Consider the following 15,192-nt stretch of genomic DNA (forward strand, 5'->3'; position numbering starts at 1 on the left):
GAAGCTGAGAGACAAAACACTGGGTGAGGAGCGTCACCAGGGTTCAGAAAGGTGTGAGAAGGGAGTACAGAAAGGGAGGTGGTAGGAGGACAGGAGGAAGGGCATAGGTGGAGGGGGCGGGGAAGGCAGCTTTAACTCGTGTGTTTGCAAATTTTAAGTGTCTGAAAGCCATTTAGGGATGGGTGGACCTGCAGATGGGTTCAGTGCTTGAGGAAATTACTCAGGAAATCCACAGCAACCAGGCTTACCCATTCAGGGTGATGCTGCAGTTGCTGGAGCCTTTCCTGGAGGAGCTGTGTGTTTCCAACAAGCCAGCGCCAGCCGGGCTTCGCAGTTAGGAGAGGTTGAGTCTGATGCTGCCTGCTGCACCCCCCCCCCCCCCCGACAGTGGGCTGCTCTCAAGGGTCTTTGCCTCCGGGTGCTCTGAAGTCTGTTGTTTCCCCGTCAACAGCTTAGTCCTAATTTCTGGATTTTCTTTCGAGTGTATTGGTTCGAATTTGAATGCTCATTTTACTCATCCACTTTGGCAACTGCAGGGTATCAGAAGCAAGGTGTACTTTAATGATCAAAGGAAAATTTTGTCCTTCTTCGGGTTGGTCTAATCCTTGGACATCCCAGGAGCTAGGTCCTAACCAAAATGGTCCATTGGTGAAGCCATAGCCTCCTGACCTCTTGCTACTTTACTGACAGTGCAGGGTGTTTACATGCATCATATTTTCCACTGGGCCTTTCCAAGTCACTGTGAGGGGGGAAATGTACACAGTGCAACTTTGTATTTTATGCCCCAATTTATATCAAACCCATCCACTCTTTTTTTTATTATTATTATTCATGTGGTTCACTGCTAAGGGAAACAAGACAAGAAAATCAGAATATTTTGTGATCTGTGTAAACTCCTTTAATGTAATTTATGAAGAAAAATCTGTGTCCAGAAGATGATAGAGGACGCATAGGTGAGGGGATGCAGAAGATTTGAGAAGGAGCTTGTAAGGATGTGTCACTAAAATAATCCTTGCCTGTTTCATGGATGCTGTGCAGGAATTTCAGCTGGGTAGGGCAGGGAGAATTACGATGCCGTTGGCCACCCACAAAGAGTGGCTTTATGACTTATCCTGGAGATCCAGTGACGAGTGGTCTGACCTGCCTAGGGCAATCTGTTCGGAAGAGCCTTCCTCAGTAAGGTCTACGGCATTCATATGCTCCCCAGGCTGTGCCGCCCTCTTCTTTCGTCCAAGGAGAAGGGTCAGGAAGTAAAGAGGCGTCTGCCCCCTCATCCGGGGCCAGCGGTGCCGCCTTGGGTGGCAGATCGTTTGGCATGGCCATGAATGGGGCAAAGGGGTAGGAAGGTGGGGTGGGGTAGCCGGGTGGGTGGTGCAGCTCCTCCAGCGCATGCAGCGAGTAGGAGTGGGTGGCTGGCAGAGCGGGCGCCCAGCTGGAGCTCCTGTGTAGGCTGGCACTCCCGGGCTCCAGCTGCGAGAGGCAATTGGTGCTGGGTGGCATGGTCTGCAAGGCGTCAGCGGAGAGCGATTCCGGCTGGTTGAGACCATCGGTCACCGTCTGCTCCCACGAATCCCTCTGCAGAGGTGAGAGAGGCCATGGCGAGGGGCAGAGTCATTGGGCAGGTCTAGGACTTACGGGGTGCGGTGGGCACCCTGGCTTCCACAGCAGCCTTCATGTCCTCCCTCTACTGGGGGAGTTCCCCCTGGTGTTTGCCGCCAGCCAGTGTAAGTGGTAGTTCCTTTCTATTCCAGATACTCTCCGTGTGTCTGATTGTTTTCACCGGAAACTAGTGCAAGGTGAGAATCTCCACACCGTTTGACTCTTATAATAAGGCACGCTCCTGCATCATTTCCTAGCCTTAAATTTACTACAGGAATACGGTTTTTTACACTCCCTCGGGGTAGAGAGGACAATGCCAGGCCCACTTCTGGAAGGCAGAGGTCTCCCATCACGCCATGCCTTTTGAGAGGGCTGAGCGGTTTACTCTGCCTTCCTAAGCTTGGAGTTGGCAAGATTTGGGGCCAGGCTGCTTCCTGACTCAGCACTTGGCTTCATTCACCTGTAAAATGGGACTTTTTAAAAATACATGTTGGGTTGTTGCAAAAACTAGATGAACAAAAAGGAAAAAAAAAGTTCCTGGGGGGTGTTGGAAGGGGTAGACTATCATTTTCATTCCCATCTCTTACACCTTTGGCACAAAATTCCATCTGTAGAGAATTCACTCTTTTGTGGTGTCCTTCCCCAAGAAGGGTTAGCCCTCTTCAGCTGTGTGGGAACTCTCCTCACTCAGGAGGGAGAAATAAGTAACCCTAGGGTAGGGATAATGTAGGGGAGAGGGGGAGGTAGGCGATTATGAGGGAGGCACCTGCCTTGGGGGGGATGACTTCCTGGCCCTGCCTCGATGCTGACTTGCACTCACCGGCTGGGGGGGCTTCTGCCAGAACCACCACAGTGTTAACGAATGTATGCCCCTGCCTCGGGGTCCTCCGTATCCCTGCTGCTTTGGGTAGGCCCATCTCGGGGCAGGTGCGCCCGCCCGCCAGCCCGCCCTCGGCCCCGTGGACTCACGAACACCAGGTGCGCGGGGTCTGCCGGGAAGGGCGGCAGCAGCGGCGCGGCGCCGAGCAGCGAGCCCGCGCCAGGGCCCAGGCCCGGGCCGCGGTAGTCTCCGTAGGGCTCGGGGAAGCAGGGCTCCAGCAGGGCCGTGTGGCTCGGCGCCGCCTCGCACGGGAACGGCTTCGCCACGCCGGGGCTGTAGGCGTCGTTCGGGAACGGCTTGCCGTTGGGGAAGTCTGAGTCTGACAGGAAGGACCTCCGCACGCCATAGTAGCCCGACAAGGCCGGCGAGCCTGCGGGCAGACGGAAACCGAGTGGGCGTCTGGTGGCTCCTGGACAGGTCGAGGCCTCGCTGGTGCAGCCAGGGTGTGTGTGGGTGTGTGTGTGGCGGGTCGCGGGGAGGTGGCCGCGATGGGGTCGGGGAGGAAAGTGTTTCCCAGGTGAGCTTGACCCCGCCGCTACTGCGGGCCTCAGACACAGGCCTGTTCCTGCATTTTTCACGTTTCCAGACCAAGTAACCCATGTCGCGCTACCTAAAGGGGACAAGTTCATGTAGACTGTGTGGCAACTACTGAATCATTCACTCATGCACCACCCTTTTGTTGTGTTCAGCTTCCAGGTGCCCAGCACCGATGCCCAGCGGCTTAAACTGTCCTAGCAGGCAGAATCCCGTAACCAGAGGCTGCGCTGGGCCTGCTGCCCGAGACACAGGTAAGGGCATACATGCAAGCCTCGAATCCCAGGCAGGCTGCACTCTGCCGCCTCAGCGTTTGCGTGCTCTCCCCTCATCCTCCCACACTGGGTCTTGTATCCAGCAGGCATCAGGTATAGGACATGCCTCGGGGTTACAAACGACTTCACAGGCACCAATTGCAGACGACGATAGACTGCCTCGTGTTGCCGTCTCGTGTTATTTGCTGCCCTCTTGTGGCCATACCCGGTCCTTCCCCCAGCTCCCCAAGGAGCTGCAAGTGTAGCAGTTTCCCTTTGATGGAGGCAGGGGAGAAAGGCTGTGATGAGTCTCTTTCAAGGTGAGGCTAGTGAAATGGTTTCAGAAGGGTGCAATCCCCGAGTTAACTCAGCAGTCGCGGGAAATTCATGCTCATTTAAACTGGGCTGGGGAGAGCATGGACTCAAGGCCTGTAGAGCAGATGGTTCAGCATTGCCAGCTGCTGGTGGGTGTGGACTAATGAGTTCACAAAAGGGCTGCGTCTTCCTTACCTTCCACTCACCACGCTGGGCCCCTTCTGAGCTTTGTTCCTGCCCCCCTTTTCCACGGAGAGGGAAGACAGACTCGGGAAGACTGTCTCCTCCCATTTGCCACCTTGACGTGGTCATCCATAACTTTGCGTACCCAGGTCTATATAATCTGGCTGTTTCTGTGAAGCCCACTGCTTCCACCTAATGCCGCTCTGCCAGGTCGCTGAGGGCGTGGATCACGCCTTACACACCCAAGAGTATGACATTGCGTCCCACAATTCCATGGAGTACTCAGAAGATAATTACAATCTCCCGTGGAAGTTTTTTTTTTTTTTTTTAGCTTAATTCTACTCCTTTTTTCCACCTCAAATTCTATAACCTAGAACTTCTAATCTACTCAAGCATTTGGAGGCTGCAGTTACAGTTTTCATTGTAAGTACATTCCCTTGGGGGAAAATATGTTCAGATGAAAATTAATGATGAGTGCGGATCTGTCTCAAGTCATAAGTTTATATTCATGAGTGTGATGAAGGTGAAAAGTGTGTTAACAAGGCTTCCAGGATGTCATGGATTTCTTTTCAGTTTCCAAGGAAAAGCAATCATGGAGTGAAAGCAACAGCCTGTGCCCTCCTAAGCATGCAACTTTGTCCTTTAGTTGAGGAAGAATAGATTGAGTTGTAAAAAGAAGCTGCAAAAATTTCCTTTTTGTAGAAGAGCGGGCGCAATAAGATTCCAGTGACAGGAAACATAGGGACACACAGGATAGAAATGTTCATGTATTTGGTTCTTATTTCTTTCTTTAATTCAGCTTTGAAGGCACTGATGCTATGGAGAAGGCTGTGGGCACTTCTAAGTTTGAGATCCAGAAGGGCGTGTGTGTGTGTGTGTGTGTTTGCGTGTGTGCGCACTCATCACTGTTATTAAGAATGAACCCTGTGCATTAAAATGGGTACAACATGTTGAACTCAGTGTCTCACATACAGGGTACCACATTACTGGTAGCTCCCTCACCTACCCTCAGATCTCTTTCCTTTCTCAGTTCTGCAACAGGTGTTTCCTGTCAGAACTTTAGTCATCTGAACACTAACTTGCTATTGCTTTTGCCCCAACTGCTCTTGCTAGGAAGAGATCAGAAGATTACCTTTGGAGTGGGCATTTGACAAAGTGGCTAAAGTCACATCTTGAGATACCTGTCTTCCAGATCTGAGTGCCTGGGCTTGATTCTAGCTCTGCTTCCAATTCCAAGATCTTGCTAACATCACCTTGGAGGCAGCAAGTGATGGCTTAGGTATTTCAGTCCCTGCCATCTGTGTGGGAGACCAGAATTACATTTCTAGCACCTGGCTTTGGCCTGGCCCAGCCTCAGCTGTTACATATTCAGGAATGACTGGGTAGATCTTCACTGTTTCTGTGTTTTATAAGTGACTCCTTAGAGGATGCAGATTTTTGAAAGTTCTGTAAGATAGTCATAGAAGAGCAGAAACCCACACACTTAGTTTCAACTCCAGAGGAAATGAATTGCTCACTGACTTGAGTACTCACCTGGCATCTGGGCAAATGGAGATGGAGAGGAGCTGACACTGCCCTGGAAGGCAAACAGAAAGCAAGCATTTTCTACTTTAGTTGCAAGCTTGAACTTAACTAGAACAACAAAAAGTTAGGATTCCATTTGTATAAAAATTTTCTTCTCTGATACTCAAATTATTTGGGGAGTGGGGTTGAGGAAGTAAGTTTAGAATGAGAATTCGAGTACATGGAAAGAACTTATACAAGGGACAGAGAGAAACTCAACCTTTAGGCCTGGTGGTCAGAGTGCCAATCGGTACTGGGTAGATGGTGTAGAATCCTTGGGCCTTTGTGTTTTCCCGTTTGTGTTAATAGTCTGTCATCTAATATATACAAGAACGCTTCAAAAAAGTTCATGGAAATAAGTATTATGAGAAAACAAGATGTTTCAAGTTTGTCTTATACTAAAATAAATGTAGTTTTAAATTCCATTTCCATGAAATCCTTGAGGGGTGTGTGTGTGTGTGTGTGTTGGCATTTCACTTCTACATGGAATGTCCAGGTTTTGCTGCTTGTTTACACACAGGGTAGAAGTTCTACCCACTCTGGGGACCTTGACTGACTTGGCTTCAGTGCCCCACAAAGAACATGTTCATGATAGACAATATAAGTGTGGGCTGGAGACTCAAGGTCCGGTGAGTGGGAGAAGTTGAGGTGTGGGTTGTGTTACTTTTGAGAAAAAGGTATTAAGATCTTTGTCCCCATATAGTGAAAGCATCTTGTTTGGGAATAGGAATTTTAAATGAGTTACGTTGAGTGTGGTCACACTGAATTAGCATAGGCTGATTTGGCTGCTCTTGTCGTAAGAAGAGACAGACGCTGAAAAATCCAGACACAGAGGAGACGAGACGGTATCCTTAGTGGTACAGCCTCAAGCCAAGGACTGCCAGGAATTGGCAGCAAAGAGCAGAAGCAGGGCAGGAGTGAGGTAGCTTTTACCTCTAGCACCTCCACGGGGAACATGGCCCTGTTGACATCTGCAGTTCAGATCTGTGGCCTCCAGGACCGTGAGAGAATTTGTTGATGAAACGCTAGAAAACTGGTATGGGGTCACATTGAAGAAGGAAAAGATAGTTCATTGTAGTGTGAGAAGTGGCGAGGCTGGAGAAGAGGCAGGGATGCAGGCACCTCTGCTGGCCTTAGAGGTGGGGGCCACATCCTGGAGGAGGTGTTGCCCAGGCTGACCTCTGAAGGAAGGGTATCCAGGTGTGCAGTCTGAAAATATACAAATGCAAATCATGGCAAGTGGAAAATAATGCTTCTGTTGGGGTTAAGGACGCTCACCATCCACTTCTTTGAATTCAAAATCCTAGGCCTGGCTTTCAGAGCTCTGTAGATACTCAAGAGTTGCAAGAGATTTTATAGACAATCTCTTTCAGCTACCTGCTCTGTTTATATTTTCACCATGTAATACCAAAGGTATCTCACCTCCAGGAACAGGGAACTCAGTGTCCTCAGAGGGAGTCCATTTTTGCTTTGGGAATCCCTGACTTTCACAAGATGGGCTAAGCAGAGTTGCTTTCTTGATTTTAATTTCTTTAGTCCCTGTAGTATAAGTTAGGATCTTCTGTATACAGACCTTCAGGATAACCAGTCATTTCCCAGCTGACTTAGTCAACTTGGGCTGCCATTAAAAAAATTCCGTAAACAGGATGGCCTATACAAGAAATGTTGGTTTCCCACAGTTCAGGAAGCTGGGTTCTTGGTTAGGGTTCTTTTTCTGGTTTGTGGAAGGCTGCATTCTTGTTGTGTCTTTATGGAAAGAGATCTTATTTCTTACAGAGATTCATGTGGGTTCTGCTGTCCTCTCCTAGTCACCCATCCATGACCTACCTTTCTATGTTATTGCCCTGAAGATTAGAACTTCAGCATAGGAGTCTCATGGGACACATTTAGTTGATGGGGTTAACATAGAATTTTAGCTCAAATAGCATCACCACACAAATATCCTCCAACTGCTCAGAAGCAGCACAATATTAAGGATGAAGATTCTGGAACCAGGGAGTGTTGTGCTGAGCACCGGCTCTTATTAGCTAGGGGGATCTTGGGCATGTGCCTCTTCTATGAGGTCATCCATGGGAAGCATGAGGATTAGTACCTGGAATGGAGTAAGTAGTACATGTTTTGCGATGATGTGACAGTGCATTTGTTTAGATCCCTTCACATCTTATATTCTAAAAATGCTCTTAAATGTTTTCCTGTTAAAGTTACCTGTTTTAGATGGTAAAAGGGAACTCATGGCCCCATAGTCAGAAGTGGGTGCAGATCAGGGTCCCCCTATCACCAGTAGACAAGAACAGGAGGCATATTTGACATATGTACACATTTGTGTTTGGACATGTTTTCCCTTGTCACTAGGTTCCCTACAATCTGGAGACAGCCTCTAATTTCCAGCTTTCCTTGAGAATCTATGCCAATGCCTTCGGGCTTCTCCTCCTGCCTCCTTTATAAATAGAGGGTGGCATGGTGGTAGCTGTCCTGGGTACTGCCTGAGGAAGAATGTTCTATCTCTTCTCCCATCTTCTCTTGCTGCCTGTTCCTCTTAAAATACTTGAATCAAGACTGGGAACAGGATGAAGGCGTCTGTGAAACATAGAGCACATGCCCAATTTGGTGGACAGCACTTCAATCTCCCCTTGGGATTAGTCTGCTACTCATCTGTCCATCAGCTGGCACATCTGTGCCTCCTGCCTCTGCCCCATGTGTGAATACACCCCAGGCAAAATCTCTGCACCTGATGTAGCTCCTTCGCCTTTCACCTTTCAAAAGCTTCCTACCTTTCTCTATCTTTGCCAACAACTTTTAGCATCTTCTTAATGCCACCTGCTCCTTCCCAGGCTAAATTATTACTGAGAAGTACCAATTCAATTTTAGTATCAGAAAACTGCAAACACTTCCTAATTGCAAAGCCTAGTTGATATATTATCTGGTGAAAAGTAGCATCTTGGGTACTCTTCTCCAATATAACTTGACCTTCAGCCTGCTCTAGTCATTATTTTCATTCTTGATGAGCATCCATAAATGGTCACCATGCATATTTAACAAAGTTTACAAACAATACATTAAACCGTCCACTGCCAGACAAAAACTTAGAACATTAGTTCTTACCCTTCCTCTTCTAATTTACATGTATGTGCTATTTCCCTGTCTTTCAATTTGTTCCTTTTTATTAAATCTGCAAAAATTAGACACTGTGTCTGTCATTTTGTTAATCAAATCTATTGCTTCCTCCTGTTATTCAGACTTTGTAATTATTATCTTCCTCTAAATTAATTCAGTATAAAGTCCTTCATGTTTGGTGGCACCAGTGAGAAAATTCAGTGTTTATTTTGTCCTTATACTTGAGAAGTAGTATTTCTGGGCTCATAATTGTAGTTTTGTGCTTATTCTTTTCTCAGAACTTTGACAATATTGTTCCATTGTCAGTTTGTTCCCATGATTGCTGTTGAGAAGTCAGCTATTAATCTTATAGTTGGTTTTTGTGCCAGTCTCTCTGTTCTGTTGCTTTGATATGCTTTCTCTGTCTTGAAGGTTCTCCAAATCCACCTTTTTTTTTTATCTAGAAGTAAATGTATTTTTTGTTTGTCCTGGTTGAAGCAGGGTATGCTTCATGTATCCAGGAGTTTATGTTTTTCATAAATTCTGGAAATTTTTAGCCATCTTCTCTTCAAGTATTTTCTTGTTTTTATTATCCCTATTCTCTCCTGCAAAGACTTTCTTCAAATACATGTTAGACTTTTACTTTTATGCTCTGTGTATTTTGATCCCTATTATTTTTGTATTGTTTTTTTCCCTTCTGCATTTTGGTATAGAATATCACAAATTTCTTTAAATATAGTTCACAAATTCTTTGTTAGTTTAGTACTTAATTCACACATTGAATTGTATGTGCCAATTAGTTTATATATTTCTTTTTCTTTTCTTTTCTTTCTTTTTTTTTTTTTTTTTTACAAATTCTGTTTTTTAACTTTTTCTACTTGATAACTTTTTATGGTATTTTGTTGAGTGTGTGTTATTAAGTGACTGTATATTTTGTGTTTGGTGATTCTAATATCTGAAAATTCTGGAAATTTAAATTTATTGCTCTTTGTTTTGGTTGATTGTTTCACTGTCATTCATTTTCTTATGAAGCGGGGGATCTTTGAACGCCTATGTAATCTGGGACTGTGATGTCCTAAATAGAAGTGTTTTCTGGTAGACAATTTGTCCTTATTTTCCTAGGTGACCAGCTGCCTTCCAGGTTCCCTGGGCTCCTCCTGAGGTCTTAGACTCAGTGTTGCACTGTTGGCAGCACCTTCAGAACCAATCTTGACCTGATCCTCAGGGCAACATGCCGCCTTGTGTGTCTACTTTCTCATCAGTCAATGCCTTATTTTTTGCCCAAACTTACTCCCAGTTTCCCATGCCAGATTCTTTCTCCTTACCTCCAACTTTGGAGATTTCATTTACATTTTACCAGTTTTACACTGATTAAACTTTGCTGTATGCGGGATCTAGCTTTGTTATAAGAATCCACCTCTTCTTCCCTGCTGACTCTCCAGTTTACCTGAGAGATCATTGAACCTAGATGTAGGATGTAGATGCCTTCTTGGCTTTTACTTAACACATATAGTTTTATTTTTCGTTATTTTCCAATGTTTCCTTGCAGAGGCTTAAATTGTAAAGGGAGTAATTGAGTAGCAAAAGTACTTCCAGTAATTTCACTCATAAGTATTGCTGTGGTTAATTCTGTTATATGTACTATTATCAAAACAACTCCAGAAGTAATATTATTCTCATTATTCTGATGTGAAGACAGAAGTACAGAGAAAATAACCCAAGTTACTTTCTTAGGATGGGGCATTTTGTGGTAGTGATAATGGTGGTAGTGGATAGTATCAAATGAGGACCTTTCCAATTTCAAGGTCTACATTTTGAACTACCACACTAGATTGCTCTCTAAGCATTTTAATAACTCAAAAGTAAAAATACGAAAGCATCATAGTTTTTTCTTAAAAAGAAATATATATATCTCCCAGTGCCAGAGCTCAGTGGCTAAATCCTTGCCTTACAAGTGCTAGGATTCCATATGGGTGGTGGTTCATTTTCCAGCTGCTCCATTTCCCACCCAGCTCTCTGCTTGTAGCCTGGGGAAGCAGTAGAGGATGTCTCAAAGCCTTGGGATGCTGCACCAGTGTGGGAGACCTGGAGGAAGCTCCTGGCTCCTAGCTTAACTCTGGCTGTTGTGGCCCTTTGAAGGGTGAACCAGCAGAGGGAAGATTTTTCTCTTTGTCTCTCTTTTGCTTTAAATTTGACTTTCAAATAAAAAATAAATCTTAAAAAAAAACTATGTAAGTGAGAGTTGAGGAATGTGGAGATATTGTATACTTTTATTCAAAACACACACACACACACATATATATATGCATCAAGCAGGAAAATATCCAATACCATATACACACACAGAGTTATAAGATACATATACATATATATGTGTATATATACATGTATGCTTAATAATTTAAATAATATTGAATTTTTGGAGATTTGCTTTATCAAGATAAAGCTTACATAAAATAAAACCAACAAATTTTAATCATAGTATGATGAATTTTGACAAACACATGTGATATACCATTGTGACCATGAAATAAAACATTTCCACAAAATTTGTTATTTTACAGTCAAAATTAATGCTGTTACCTTGATGGTGAGCTGGAAAATATTTAACTGGACAAATAAAATCCATGGTAGATGCCTCTTCAGTTCATCTCAGCACAGAAGAATTCTGAAGGGCCTAAGTAGGATTGGGAAGAATTGCACTGGACAGATTTTAGAGTTGAGACCTACTAACCTACCCCATCCCCATAATTCCTTGTTTGGGAGAGAATGTTCTGTTGCGGGAGTCACTTGTACTTGTCATTCCCCATGTGACGGGACATTCACATTCCTTTCTTGTTTAATATATTGATTTCACACAGTTGCCTTTCATTCTATGAATTCCCTGGAGATAATATTGATGTTAATATTGAAGAGCCCTAACTTTTGACCAAGCAAGATGGTATATATTTTTTATTTTTGCATACTGCAAACAACAGGATCCTGCAATGCCAGGTAGCCAAATTTAGAGGTTTACATTTGAATGAAATTTGCTAGTCTGCAACTTCCTGTAAGTAACTCAGCAACCGTGCAGCTGTCCCAAAAGCCGTTCCATGAAAATAACTTAATCTGAACTAATAGGTTATCAAGGCGGTAATGTAATGAGTTTCCTTTGAGTATACTCATGGCCATTTTTATGGCCTTATAATAATATTTTTAGGTGTCAACCTAGTTGAAGGAATATATTAAAATGTCATAAGGATGCAATCTCTTGTTGGTATCAAATTTTTCGTATTATTGCATAGTGTTATTTTAACTTGAATTATGTAGTTCAAAATGTGTGTCTTTAAACTTAAGGCTTACCAAGGTGAACAGCAGTATCATAGAGGGAGTAGCCCGATCTTAAACATTTAACATCTCATGGAGAGAGAAGTAACATAGGTAATAGTATATTGAACACTTCCACATCACATTTTAACGTCTGAATTTAGTCTCCCTAGAGGTCATATGCCTCTCATTCTAACTTTGGGATGAATGCAAAATCCATGGTGGATGTTAACACAGACTTTGGATACTCCTGTTAGATTGGAATACTTTCTTCCCCCAGGTGGGGGATGAGCATAGAGAATGAGATGTCCTACTTAATGTGAAAAGAACATAATAAAACCAGGAACATTCTGATGGGTGTAAAATGTTATATGTTGACTAAATTATTCTAAACACTGTCTAATAAATCTCACTACTTTTGAAATAGTAAGTTTGAAACATTTTGACCTATGGATCACTTTTTTGAGTTACTTATTTAATTATAAACAAGAAAATATTACATAAGTAGGATAGGCAGTTATAGGCACACTGTGTATCAGGTATGCTATATGATGCTATCTTAGTGTAAAATAGGTTTTCTCATCCCAGTTTTACATAAGAGGAAAGAGCTTCAGAGAGGTTGAATAACATGACCAAGATTACCCATCATGTAAACTGCAGAACCAGGGTTTAAACTCATGACTCCCTGAGTACCAAACTGATAATTCTTACACCTGACAAGACCATGGCAAGCAAGTTCTCTGTACTAGTTTCTCAATCAGAGATTAGCCTCTCCTTAGGGAGACAAGTCTTTTGTGATTGATCAGAAATGGCTACAGTCTCTTTGTGGTGTCTCCTCTGGAGAAGTAGACTCAATTTCTCTACCTCTTGAACTTAGGATGGTATTATGATTTGTGTTGGCCAATAAAACATAAGGCAAGTTGTGCAGATTTCAGAGTCTAGGCCTCTAGGGGATATGCAGATTTTTTTTTAACCTTCACTTGTATGAAATGGTGCATTTCTGCCTCCTCAGAGGAAAAGCAGACTAGCTGTCTGGAGCATGAACGACTGTGTGGAAGCATATCAAGGCAGCCAGCCAGCCTAACTATGCAGATGTGCAAGGGGAGTGCTTCTGAACTCTCCCCACTTGGCTAAATGACCTGCGTGAGTGAGCCCCCAGGAGAAGAATCCACACGCAGAACTCCAAGAATCAATCAGTACTGCTTTAAGCTACTACAGTCTGGGTGTTTTTTTTTATGCTGCAGTTAATATTGGATGGGGACATAACCACGAGAAAGCCTTGACAAACAGCTGTTTATACCCAATCGCAAGGTGTATGTTTGATGCTCTGCAGACCAGAAGTCAGAGAAGAGGAAACTCCAGGTGCTGAGGATTTGAACGGTGAGCTGAAGCCTGAGAGCGTGTAGGGAGGAGAAGCACCCAGGCTGGAGGAAGTTTGTAAATCGATCCTTGGGATAGGCCAACACAGCTGTCCATCAGGGTGTGATAAGCAAGGTGCTGGATAGGGAACAGAAGCCTAGAGAAATACTGTCGAAAATGCTGCTGGATGGTGTAGTTTCCAGAAATACAAAGAGGGGGTAAAAGAGCCTCTATCCTTGGACAGCACACACTTTCACTATGTGGTTAGTGCAGTAACATACATATGGGTTGAGGTTGCAAGCACTAGCAGTATTTCCTGAGTCCGAGTTCCTGTCAGATTCAGTCTGATACTTTATGTGAGTGTATGTGAATGTGTCTGGTTTTGTCGATTTTGTTTTTAGTGACTTCAAGTATCTGTGTGCTTTTCATACTCTATAGTATGCGAAAGGATTTACATGCACATCTCAGTAAACTTTCTCTATTAATGAGATGGAGTGTCATATCATTGGCCCTCCTTTATAGATTGGGAAACTGATACTCTGTATGACTTATCCAAGGTCACAACGCTAGTGAGTGACAAAGGCAGGGTTCTAGCCTGGATCAAAAGCAAGTTCAATTTAGTTTTGAAATTTAATTTTGAAATTAAGATGACTGTGATTTAGATACAGAAAGAGAGAGGTGGAGGCGAGGCTGAACGTGGTTACTCACATTCTAATCTAGCTCCAAGCCTTGGCTTAATTTTGAAGGATGGAGGGAAATGAACAACAGGCAAGCAGCTAGGATGTTGTCCTGAAGGAGAAAAGCAAAGGTTCCAATGCAGCAGACGGTGTCTTGGACACAAGGAGATATGAACAGGAAGTGTGATGACAGGAAAGTTGAGGAGAAGCAGGAAGCTGAGGCAAGAGGTGGCTTGTAAAGGGCTTTCCTGAGCTAGGCTAAGGAACTTGTGCTTGGTCCTGGTGTCAGGCAATGAGACATCAGGAATGAGTCATGGTGGAAGTATCATTCTAGAAAACTGAATGCGGTACTGAAATGATAGGTATGGGGCCTGGCGCAATAGCGTAGTGGTTAAAGTCCTCGCCTTGCAAGCACCAGGATTCCATATGGTCACAGGTTCTAATCCCGGTGGCCCCACTTCCCATCCAGCTCCCTGCTTATGGCCTGGGAAAGCAGTCGAGGATGGCCCAAAGCCTTGGGACCCTGCACTAGGTGGGAGACCCGGAGGAGCTCCTGGCTCCTGGCTTTGGATTGGCTCAGCTCCAGCTGTTGCTGTCACTTGGGGAATGAATCATTGGATGGAAGATCTTCCTCTCTGTCTTTCCTCTTCTCTATATCTGCTTTTCCAAAAAAATAAATCTTAAAAAAAAAAAAGAAATGCTAGGTATGAAATGGTTGGTGGGGTGTGTGTGTGTGTGTGTGTTCCCTTGTAGCTGAAATAGAGACCCCACGATGATCTGGGAATCGGCAGGACTGGATATTTAGGAAGCTAGCAGGTGACATTTCTGTCCAGATCTATTTGGTGTCCTTTTAGGGGTTGTGTCTTAGCAAGGCAGATATTTGTCCAGTGACACCAGGGACTGCTAGCACCTGCTTTGGGAGGTGGGCAATTTCCAAGGCCGCCTTTTTTCTCTCTCTCCTCTCTCCTCTCTCTCTCTGCTTGTCTCTCTGTCTCTTTTCATAACTTGTCCTGTTGGTATCTGTGTATATGTATGGAAGGGACTGGCAGATTTCATTTGTATTCCCTTTATAAACAAAACAAAATCCTATATTCTTCAGTGATTTAAAAGTTCATTGTAAGGGTCCTAATTTTCAATTAGGGAAGTAATTTTGAAACATGTATCATCAAAACCCTTGCCTTATGTCTACAAAGCCTAGAGAATAGGAAGGAAGAAGTTATTCAGTGCTTATCTGATTTTGCACACCTTGTGTCTATTATCACCAATGTTGAACAACAGCAGGGGCTATGCTGATGGCATAAAAGGATTAAGTAATTTTCTTAAAGCTTTCAGATGTATAAGAGGTAGAATGAAGACTAAAAGTCATGTTTACATTCTTCAGGAAAAGAGACTTTTCATGAAAATCCATTCGCATGCTTTTTTTTTTTTT

The 15,192-nt window shown here is 44.0% G+C and overlaps 1 protein-coding gene across 1 annotated transcript; it reads right to left on the bottom strand.

The window, feature by feature from the left end:
* Positions 1 to 952: 952 nt before the first annotated feature.
* Positions 953 to 7,561, bottom strand: POU2AF2 (POU class 2 homeobox associating factor 2). Its single transcript, XM_058662316.1, has 4 exons — positions 7,534 to 7,561; positions 5,299 to 5,397; positions 2,569 to 3,089; positions 953 to 1,575 (listed from the first exon to the last, which is right to left on the bottom strand). Exons 1-4 carry the CDS (start codon positions 7,559 to 7,561, stop codon positions 1,174 to 1,176), a joined length of 1,050 nt encoding a protein of 349 aa, XP_058518299.1. The 3' UTR covers positions 953 to 1,173.
* Between the last annotated feature and the right edge of the window lie 7,631 nt (positions 7,562 to 15,192).

This window comes from Ochotona princeps, chromosome 4, assembly GCF_030435755.1.
Source record: "Ochotona princeps isolate mOchPri1 chromosome 4, mOchPri1.hap1, whole genome shotgun sequence".
Classification (NCBI taxonomy): domain Eukaryota; kingdom Metazoa; phylum Chordata; class Mammalia; order Lagomorpha; family Ochotonidae; genus Ochotona; species Ochotona princeps.